General features: G+C 54.6%; 1 protein-coding gene across 1 annotated transcript; it reads right to left on the bottom strand.

The window, feature by feature from the left end:
- Window positions 1-1556: 1556 nt before the first annotated feature.
- Window positions 1557-9179, bottom strand: EAH_00021080 (hypothetical protein, conserved; the record flags this gene model as incomplete). The annotated part of the gene is made up of 7 exons (XM_013393502.1): window positions 1557-4696; window positions 5030-5327; window positions 5734-6211; window positions 6434-6500; window positions 6682-6897; window positions 7062-7515; window positions 7872-9179. 7 exons carry the CDS (start codon window positions 9177-9179, stop codon window positions 1557-1559), a joined length of 5961 nt encoding a protein of 1986 aa, XP_013248956.1.
- Between the last annotated feature and the right edge of the window lie 1693 nt (window positions 9180-10872).

The raw sequence follows: 10872 nt of genomic DNA, 5'->3' as shown, positions 1-10872 counted from the left end.
AAGCCCTAGACCCTAAACCCTTTGGCTGAAGCTGCAGCACGCAGATGCTTCTGGTTGGATGCGACGGCCTAACAGAAGATAAATGGAGTTTCGTGTGTGACCGCGCCAGCTCTCCAGGACACTGAGCCAGCGCCAGACGATGAATTTGAGGTGTATGTACACCGCAGCAAACAGTGTGCTGTATACCCCAGCAGCGAGTTTGTTTCGAGCAGACTGACAAAGCGCATGCGGTGCTTTGCGTGTGGAGCGCCGACAGGCGGCGTTTGCTGCTGATCGCAGCAGCAAACGAGCGGTTAGAAGAAAAAGAATTCGCCAATTTTGTATTAAATTGCCTAGGGTTTAGGGTTGACTGTTAAGGGTTTCTAAGGAAGCTGCTGCAACGGAGGCACGGCTTCCTCGGTCTGTTGTCTGTTGTCTGTCGCCGCTGATCGTTCAGTCGCTTCAGATCCTTCGCGTGCAAGGGGGAAAGCTGCTCCATAAGCGGATATTCATGAATGAAATGATGTTTCAGGGATAAAAATGAAAGAAACAACTCTTATAACCCATATGTGCAATAAGTTCCAAAGGCTGCGAAAACCCGTGGTTTCTGAACACCTGCGTATACACCCGAACGGGTCGGCCGGAGCCGTCGCGGCCGCCACCGTGCCCCACAAAATACTTTTTTTGCGTTTAATTTCCTGAATATTTCGTTCGAAAACGTCGGAAGTATCATTTATTCTATATTCCGCAAGCAAACCTGAGAATTCCCCGGGTACGATCCGCTGTCGCGCCCTTCCCCCCAGCCAGTCACCGCGAGTTGCACAGGTCGGCGACCGTTTGTTTTATTGAACTGAATGCAACGTAAATCCTCAAGCGTGCGTTGAATCCAAAATACACCAGCTATGTGAAACACAGAATTCAAATAAACCCTCTAGGCCTGCTGATTACCTCCGCCGACGGCAGCGCTTAGCCTACCCCAAGTGTACAGAAGCGAGTGTCTGTGTTTTAATTCATCGCTTAGTGATCTTACTCATCTTCATCTTCACCCTGCAGTCAGAGAAACTGCGCATGCACAGCTACCCGCGGTGTTTGCCTGCAGGGGTAAAATAAGCTGGTTAACCACAGCATGCGTGCTGGCGTTACTGCTGAAAATACTAAATAGACAATAAGGTGTACATCCAGCTCATACGCTTCGGCTGCTCATCGTACATCACTCAAATCCTATTCTTCACTTCCGATAAATCTGTCAAAGTAGGTATAGCTGGCAGTGTAGCTGGCACACGCCTCTCCGAGCAGCAAATGGCAGCATCTACAGTAATTAGATGTACATATAAAAAACTATATATATATTGAGAGCCTAGTAACTATTAGGAATGTACTCTGGATACTTGAATCTGTGTCTATTTCCCACACCAAGGCCTCCCCACCAGATACGGTGCACCCACTGCTGCAGTAGCAGCAGCAGGTGCTGCTGCCACCGCAGCAGCCGCAGCACTGCAAAATCAGAAGCAGCAGCGGTTGCCGCAGCAGCAGCGGAAACAGGAGCAGCAGCCCGCAGCTTTGCGTGCGGCCGTTGTTTAGTGCAGGTGCTGCTCCAGCTGCATGCATGCATATTCGCTGTATGCTTGCTCAGCGTCAGCTTGGCTTATGTTGCATGCATGCGCAGCAGCAGCAATACCATGAAAAGCACTATGTCGGCTCCAGCCGAATACTTGTGGTTTTGCTGCTGCTCCCGGCCGTCTGCGTCTAGCTGCTGCCGCCCCGCGGCAGCTGCAGCGACCCCCCGAGCTGCTGCTGCATGCACGCGCGCTGCATGTGGTATTCATGTGTTCGCTTCTATAGGCGTTAAGGAGGCGAGGGAGTGTCAATTCTGACACCCAGCCCTCTCCTAAACAGTTCGCACACAGCACATCGTCTGCTGGTAAAGCAGCTCCCGCTGCTGCTGATTCTGCTGCTGATGCAGCAGCATCTCCGCCTTCCGGGTTGCTGCTGCTGTCTCTACCCTGCTGCAAGCCTAAGCCCCAAAAGGGAGGGTCTTTCGTGCGCCTTTCTAATACCCGCCGCACCTCCTCCAGCGCCTCTTCTTCATCTACACCTGCTGTTGCTGCCATACTTGTGGCTGCATGCGCCGCTGCTGCATGCGCAGCTGGAGCTTCCGCTGCATGCGCTCCTTCAGGCGCAATGCGGAGGCCAGGCAGTGGCAGCAGACGGAGATGAGGAGAAGAAGCAACAGAAAAAGAAGAAAAAGAAGGAGAGGTATCTGCAGCAATTAAACCAACGACGCCCCGACGCGCCAGCAGCCCCAAGGCAGCAGTCACAAGGGCCCACTCATCAGCACTCAGCTGCAGTTCTGCTGCAGCAGCAACAGCAGCATCTGCAGCAGCTCCTGTTGCAGAAGCAGCACCTGCAGAAGGAGTTGCTGCAGGTGCTGCTGCTACTGCTGCTGCAGGAGCTGCTGCAGGTGCTGGTGCTGCTGCAGCTACAGCAGGACAGTCGGCGGGGCCTTGGGGGGAGTGATACTCCGCCTTAGAGAAACGAAGGCGGCGGTGGCAGCAAAAGCAGCTGCTGCTGCTGCAGCAGAAGCAGTTGCTGCTCCCGCTGCAGCAGCAGCAGCAGGCCTGCTCTAAGGAACAATGGCCGTCGTCCCCCTTCGCCATGTTGCTGCTGCTGCTGCTGCCGCTGCTGCCGCTCTCCTCAGCAGCCGCACCCCTAACGCCCGCAACTGTTGCTGCGTCGCTTGAGCTGCTGCCGCTGCTGATATTGCTGCTGCTACTGCTGCTACTGCTGATGCCATTACTGCTGCTGCTATTACTGCCGCTGCTATTACTGCTGCTGCTAATGCTGCTGCTACTACTGCTGCTGCTATTGCTGCTGCTGCGGAGAGAATTCATTTGCTTCTCTGCGACCGAGGCCGCTGGGACGGCGACTCCGCCAACGACCTGTACGCAACGCTTGAAGGCTTCTTGTTGCTGATCGTAATCTTGCTTCCTGCTGTTGCTGCTGCTGCTGCTGCTGCTGCTGCTGCTGCTGTTTTCGGTGTACGTGCAGTCTGTAGAAAGTGGGGGTATCGGCAGCTGTAGGTCGTGCAGGAGACTTTTGATTTCTTGTTGTTCACGTCTCCTTTTCTCTGCGCCTATCCGCCGTACATACACCCGAAATCGCCGCCGCACTCCGGCAGCAGGGGGGCCCCTTCCAAACCAGGAGGGCACTCCCGCTGTTGCTGTTGTTGCAGCAGCAGGTGCTGCTGTTGTTGCAGCAGTAGGTGCTGCTGCTGCACCTGCATCTGCTGCTGCTGCACCTGCATCTGCTGCTGCTGCACCTGCGTCTGTTGCTGCTGCACCTGCACCTGCTGCTGCATTTGCTGCTGCTGCATCTGCGCCTGCTGCTGCTGCTGCTGCTGCTGCTGCTGCTGCGCGTTGGCGAGTTGGTATGGGCATGCGACAGCGGAGACAAAGGCGCTCTGACTGCCACAAGGCTGTGTCTATAGAGGCCTCTTCTGCTGCAGTTTGCTGCTGCTGCAGCAAAAGCCCCAATGGAGTATTTTCTTCGCTTTCTCCCTTTCCTTCTTTGCTCACCTTCTCCTCCTCATCCCTATCCCCTGCTGACGATACAGAAGATTTGCTGCTCACCTGCTGCTGCTGCTGCTGTTGCTGCTGTTGTGGCTTCGGCTGCTGCTGCGGCAGCTGCTGCTGCGGCAGCTGCTGCTGCGGCAGCTGCTGCTGCGGCTGCTGCTGCGGCGGCTTCGGCTGCTGCTGTTGCTGCTGCTGCTGTTGCTCTTCATCTGATAGCTCCACCACCACCGACGCCTCTGGCAGCGTTTTCTTTCCTGTTCCTCTATTTTGCTGCACCAGCGGATCGGGGGGGCCTGGCCCTGCCGCAGCAGCTTTAATTTGTGCGTTTCTGTTGCATTTTTGTTGTTTCTTTCTGGGTGGGAGCTGAGCGTCGTTGCCTTGCAGCAGCAGCGCCGAAGAGCCCCCCAGGGCCTCTGCTGCCAGCCTCTTCTCCTCTTTCAGAGACGAGTGCAGCAGCAACCTCTTCCGTGCCTTAGGGGAGGCCCAACCTGTTTTAGGAGAAGTAGAGTCACAAGCAGCAGCAGTAGCAGCAGCAGCTGTTGCTGCTGCTTTCTCGCTCGTTTTGCTGTTACCCTTGACACTCTGTTTGCCTGCTGACTCCTCAGAGGCGCCTCTCAAGCGACTGCGGCCAGCAGGAGAAGCTGTGCCTCCCTGAGCCGAACTGCTGCTGCTGCTGCTGCTGCTGCTGTTGGGTGTGAGCCCCGTAGCCGCTTCCTTCCCCTGAGCCGGCCGAGAGGCAACCCCTCTGTCTCCTTTAGAGACAGAAGGAGAAAGGAGAGGAGAGAAAAGAAGAGGAGAGAGAAGAGGCGGGGCCTCACTGACACCAAGAGATGAGAAGGTCTCTGCAGGGCCCCCCTCTGTCTCATTCCCCTCAAGCCCAAAGCGACAAAACAGCTGCCTCGGGTGCAGCAAATGCTTCGCTGCAAACTCCAGCTGCTGGCAGTTCAACTCAATGTGCGCACGCGAAGCACCACCAACGCCTGCTCCTGCCCCTGTTGCTGTTGTTGCTGCTGCTGCTGCTGCCTTCGCCACATGGGGCGACGCCTCGCCGCAGCCGCTGCTGCTGCTGCTGCTGCTGCTAGAGGTCCCTAAGCTACCATTGGTCCTGCGGGTGGCAGGCGAGAGTGCGTACACCACCCGCCCCCCTGAAAGCAGAAAAAGCGCAGCATCGGCGCATGCAAAAAAATCAATTATACCTCTTATAACCCGAATGAAAAAACAACAAAACCCAAAAACAAATGCGGCCATGGCCCCCACAATTATTCCTTTCGTGCTGCAGCAGTTGGTCGGTTGTACTGCTGCCGCTGCTGCTGCTGCTACTGCTACTGCAACACATGCATGCGTAACACACGGGAATAAGATGCGTTCAAAGCCTCTTATGCATGCCTTAGCATGCAAGCAAGCGAATGCATGTATGTATGCATGCATGCATGCACGCACACGTGTGTGCATGCCTGTTTGCTGGTGCATGCACTCACCATAGTTGGTGTTTTTGAGATCGACTCCGTATGCATGCGGCAGCTGCACACAGTTTGCTTCCCCCCACCTTGCATGCAGCTGCTGCCACTCCCATGCCTCACCAGGCAGCAGAAAAGCAAGGGGTTGTATTTGCTGCTGCTGCACAAGCAGCGTTTTGCATGTCGCTCGCAGCACTGCAGCAGCCTCAGCAGGACCAGCAGAAACCCCTAAAGAAAAACGAGAAAATGAGCGAGGAGGAAGACCGAGGCACTCAACCTGATAAAGCAAAGACGGTGCATCGCCTCCTCCAGCCACCACCTGTACCTCAGCAACAACAGCAAAAACAAGCAAAAAGAAACAGAAATAAACAAAAGCAACAACCATAAAAAAAACAATTATTAATTTTCTATTATTATTGTTCACATCAAGGGTGCAGCACAAGGAACCACAAGAACGAGGCAGGAGGCGATTAAAAAGAACGGAGAGAAACAACAAGCAATAAACGAGCAGCAGCAATAAAAAGAATAATAAAAATGAGAGCAAAACACGAAGAAAAGAAATAAACACTATCAACAAATAAAGCAGCAACAGAGACAGCACCATTAATAGCTGTGGAAGGATAAGGAAAAAAACAAACAAAAGCAAAACAAGCAAAGCAGCAAAAACGCAAAACAAAGCAGAAGGTCCCTAAACAAACTAGACCTAAAGGCAACGTGAGACGCACCTGCTGAACAACACCAATAGAGGAGTAAAAAAAGCGTTTGTCTTCTGTTCGAGCTGCCAGCACCTCCACCCACTGCCCCGGCTGCAGCCACCTCTGCTGCTGCTGCTTCTGCTGCTGCTGCTTCTGCTGCTGTCTCCAAGCTGCGAACGCGAAGACAGCAGGCTCTACCCTTGCAGCCTCAACGCATGCATCGAAAGCCCCAAAAGTATCAGTGAGGCGATCCGCATGCGTCGCGCCTCCACCCACAACCCCAGCGAGGCGAGCAGAGGTCCTGCCGCCCGCAGATCCTCGCTGCTGCTGCTGCCGCTGCTGCTGCTGCTGCTGCCGTTGCTGCTGCTGCTGCTGCGGGTTAGGCGGAGCAGCGCTTGCTGCTTGTTTGCATGCAGAAATGTCTTCTTCTACTGCAGCAGCAAACGCCCCCACTGACGCCCACCGCACGAGGCAGCGATCCCCCAGCCGCGCAACTAGATATCCATACCTAGGCCGCAAAAAACAAATGCGAATCAGATACGCCAATTGCTGCTCCTGCTGCTACTCCTGTTGCTACTCCTGCTGCAACTCCCGCTGCTGCTGCACCTCCTCCAACTTCCTCCTGCCTTTCGGCAGCAGTGCTGCAGCAACCTGCTGCTGTTGCTGCTCCTGTTCCTGCTTCTCGGCAACAAAGCAACAGCAGCCTTCTGCTGCTACTGCTGCTTCCTACCTGAAGTACGCGGCGTGGGAAGGGCTGGAGACGGTTTGGTCTGTGGGGACACCCCACACTCGAATAACTGTACAGCCACACACACATCAATGCAACATCTGCAGCAGCTGCTGGTGCTGCAACAGCAGCTGCAGCAGTAGCATCAGCAGCAGCAGTAGCAGCAACAGCTGCAGTGGCAGCACCATTAGGCGCAGCAACAGCTGCAGCAGTAGCAGCAGCGGCAGCGGCAGCATCGGCCTCGAGCGTACGAGGTAAGCGCTGGGGCGCCCCCACTGCACCAGGTTGCTGGAGTTGCGAAGACGAGGTTTCTGCTGCTCTTGCTGCCCCCCCTTCTTTCGGTATTCCGTCTGCTGCTGCTGCTGTTGCTGCTGCTGCTGCTGCTCCTTCACTCGAAGCCAGCATCGCATCCAGCAGGCAGTACAGCCAGAAGGTCTGCGCCATATAAGGCTTCCACAGATTAACAGCTGCAGCAAACCAACATAGCAGCGGCAGCAACAACAACGACAGCGGCTGTTTGCTTCGGGTTGACGTCCTCCGGCTGCAGCAGCAGCCGCAGCAGCGGCTGCTGGTGCCGCTGCTGCGGCTGAGTTGCCGTGCTGCTGATGCTGCTGCCGCTGCTGCTCTATACCTCGGAAGGAAGGCGCGTAGTCTCCAATTACTTTGCCCATCCGCCACGTTGCCTTCGACAGTCGAGACACCCGACGCAGCAGCTGCAGCAACAACAGCAGCAGTAACAGCACAAGCAGCAGCACAATCGCAAGCAGCGAAGCACAGGCGGGTGCCTGCGCCTCATAACGAGCTGAATATACACCTGAAACGAAAGCAGCTAAGCAGGCATCAAAGCAGCCCGCAACAGCAAGACCAGGGGCCCCGCAGGGGCCCCTCTTTTGGGGCAAGGGGGCCGGGCCTTTCTTCTGGGGCAAGGGGGCCCCTATTGGGGGCTCCCTGGCCCCAGAAGAGATCAGCGGGGCACCCGGAAAACTGCACTCAATTCCCTGGCATTCGAAATGCGACGAGGCTCCCGGGGGGCCCCTGTAAGCCCCTGGGTCCCCTCCGGGGGACCCCGAGAACCCAGGGGGCCCCTGGAGGCCCCTGGGGGTCCCTTGGATTGCAAGTTCTTCTGCTGAGTTGTTCCCACAGTTTGTAGGATGGTGAAGCAGAAGAAGAATTGGTAATAGTACAACCCTTTTGGGTGTTTATGCGTGTGTTGTGTATAAAATATATATTTAAAATGTACGTTCGTTGTATTGAATTAGTTAATGAATAAAAAGGAGCGTTAAGGTGTATGTGTGTATTGTTGTGAATAGAATATGTATATAAAATGTATTTTCGTGGTGTATGTACAGAGAAACTCGCAGTAAAAGACGAACGGCATTTCTTTTGTTTGTGATCGGCAACAGAAGTGTATAGAGATGAATTCTTTTTCGGTTTCCCTCACCTCTTCATCAAACGTCTCCCCAGGGATAAGGGAATTTAAAAGCTTAGAAGAAGCACCTAAATCTAGCTGGCGTATACGAAGACAATGACAAGAATTCAGAACCCACAGCAGCAGCTGTCGCAGCTGTTTGATACCGCATTCTCGTGCAAGTAGACAGAGAACTCCACTAAGCAGGAGGCCCTTAAGCAGCTGAAATGCATCAGGGAGCGGGCCCCCAACCTCCCTCTCCTCAGCAGCTGCAGCAGCAGCAGCAGCAGCAAAGTCATTCCCCGACAGATTCAGCTCCCGCAAATCCGGTAGCTGCTGCAGCTGCTGCAGCAGCTGCTGCAGCGCTGCAGCACGCAGCGGCTGGCTCCCAATTGCGTTGCAGTCGACGTGATTTAAAAATCGACAAGAGGAGAGAACGCCACAAACTGCAGCAAACTGTTCAGGCGGCATCTCTGCAGCAGTAAGAGTTAAGGAGGTAACGCGAGGCAGCTGCGAGACAGCCCTCATAAATGCTGCTGCTGCTGCAGCAGAAGGAAACACTGCATTTCGTAAAGACACCTTCCCTACTGCTTCTTTTGCATGCAAATCTAACAAATGCCTCTCCAGCTGCTCAGGTCGTTGCCGCCCCTGCACCCATATGCTTTTGCTGTGGGCTCCGCTGAAGGGCTTCACACTGCCAGCAGAAGCTCCAGCAGCAGCGCACACTGCTGCTGCTGCTGCTGCCACAGCAGCAGATCCTGCACACGAAGAAACGTTGCTGCTACTGCTGTTGTGCCTTCCATCACTACCAACCGCTGCATCTTCAACAACGCCGTTTCCGGTGCTGGCTTGCTTCCCGGTGGTGCTGCTGCTCCCGCTGCTGCTGCTGCTCCCGCTGCTGCTGCTGTCGCTGCTGCTGTCGCTGCTGCTGTTGGTGCCGTTCAGTTGGCGCTGCTGGGCGGCGCTACAAGAGGAACTTGTTGCAGCAGAAGAAGCAGGAGGCGGCAATTCTTCATCGTCGTCCTCTACAGTAATAACTTCAGCTCCAGGAGGAAGAGGAGGCGGTGAGCTGGGGTGTCTGTACACATCAGTGCTGCGGCTGCAAGGAGAGGGAGGGGCCCCCCCCCTTTGCAGTTTGGAAGCCAGGCCTCCACCTCCTTCCCTCTCACATATACCAGGGGGTTTTAAAGGGTACAGCTGACTCCCGAGGGGCCCCGGGGGCCCCTCAGGGCTCAGAGATGCCAGGGGTCCCCCAAAGGGTAGCATGGCTGCCTGAGGAGGGGGGCCCCCTGGTGCTGCTGCACCTGCCTTGAGGTCTACAGCATGCAGCGGGCGTTTCATCTTGGCATGAGGGGGGCCCCCGGGGCCCCCTAGCCCCAGAGCCTCTGAGGGGCCCCCACGCCACCCTTGTTTGTGCTTGGGGGGCAGCGACAGGGCCTGGGGTTACAAGGGGGGCCCCTCGGTGTACAGGAGGTTAATCTGCTGCTGCTGTCATGGGAAGAAGGAGGATAGGGGCAGCGTGGTTAGGGGGAAATAAGGCGCCATAAGGGGAGGCAGCAGCTGGGGTGTATCTGCAGCTCTTATGCATGCAAGCAGCTGCTGGGTAAAGGAGCAAGACCAGGTGAGGAGGTGGTATTTGGTACTAAGAAGCAGGCGTTCATAAATAACATTAAAAGACAGGATGAATAAGTTTAATTGCTCGTTTTCTGCCTTATCTTTGCAGACTCTGCTGCAGGGGGGCCGAAGCAGCAGTTGCTGCTGCGCTGTACGTGCAGCGAAACTTTTGCTGCAAAAACGCTAATGGTCTATTATTATTATTATTAAACGCAACCCCCCACTGTATTTAATGAAACGGGCCTCGATAATATGCCATTAACACAATTTTCGCCCCCACCTTCTACTACGCCACGCCTCGGCTAGCTGCAGCAGAAGCGTACCCACTGCCAGTAGTTCATTTTCGTGCATTTTCCTTGTCTACCAACTCCTCACAAACCAATAACCTTACCACAGATCTCCACAGCCCCTTCGGTAGCCATTGGTGGTTCCCAGTGTCTAGGGTTTAGTGTTTAGGGTTAGGTTCGGGGGTACAGTCGCGGGCTTCGAACTCATAGACAAAGACGCTCTGGCATAGGTAGAAATTATAGGGCTTTTCTGCTTAATGCGTGCAGTAATGATAGACCTTAAACTATCAAACCCAAGCTGTAACGGACGACCTTCGTAATCGGCAAACGAGCGGAGACAAAGACTCAAGGCAAGAGCTAGTGAGAGGCAGCTGCCCTCCTTTCTCGTCCCCAGACATTCTCGGTACAGCGATTTAGAGGCTCCAATCAGGGGGAGAGGAGGTGGCCTGGCATGTGTTGCAGCGCACCTCAGTGTAACCAATGCTGAACAGCACCTTCACATGCAACGCCTTTGCTGCCTGCACGAGAACGGTAGGCAACTGCTATACCTCTGCATGCGCGCAGTCTTTTATTAAGGACGAGTACGTGTTCGTCTACCAACTTCAAACAGACCGTGCAACATCTGTTACTCCCTTTCGTGAACTTGTTCGTGTGTAAATGTTGTTGCATTGCTTTCGTGATTGTCTCCTACTTCCGCCCATCCAGTGTCTCATTCAGCTGCACGTGGAGCTCTTCGTGGTTTTGATTCGCAGCGTGTGAGTCTCCATTATGCATTCCCTGTTGGCAGTCCAGGCGAACTCTATGTTCTGACGCACGCAAGGGGATTCTGAGAACGACTTTGTCTACTTTCTCCCTGCAGCGGCTGAATTCCAGGTGCCCAAATGTGACACCGCCCAGTGTTCTTGCCAGCCATTGACCGAAGACTTGTAAAAAGAGGTGATTTCTTCTTCTATCACCTTCTCGAGGTTAAACATCACGGGAAGTTAATGCATATTCGGCTTTTACCATTGGAGTGTGATCTCTCTGACTTTCGTTGCCTTTTTTCTCTCGTTGACTTGAGAAGTTTGATCTACCTGCCAAAACCTCACTGGATGAGGCCCTTCTTTCTTGGCCATGTAGATGATCTCTAACGG

Source organism: Eimeria acervulina, genomic scaffold (genome assembly GCF_000499425.1).
Source record: "Eimeria acervulina Houghton genomic scaffold, Eah_scaff148, whole genome shotgun sequence".
Taxonomy (NCBI): Eukaryota; Apicomplexa; class Conoidasida; order Eucoccidiorida; family Eimeriidae; genus Eimeria; species Eimeria acervulina.
The sequence above is the reverse complement of the archived record's forward strand: the minus strand, read 5'-3'. Positions and strand labels throughout refer to the sequence as shown.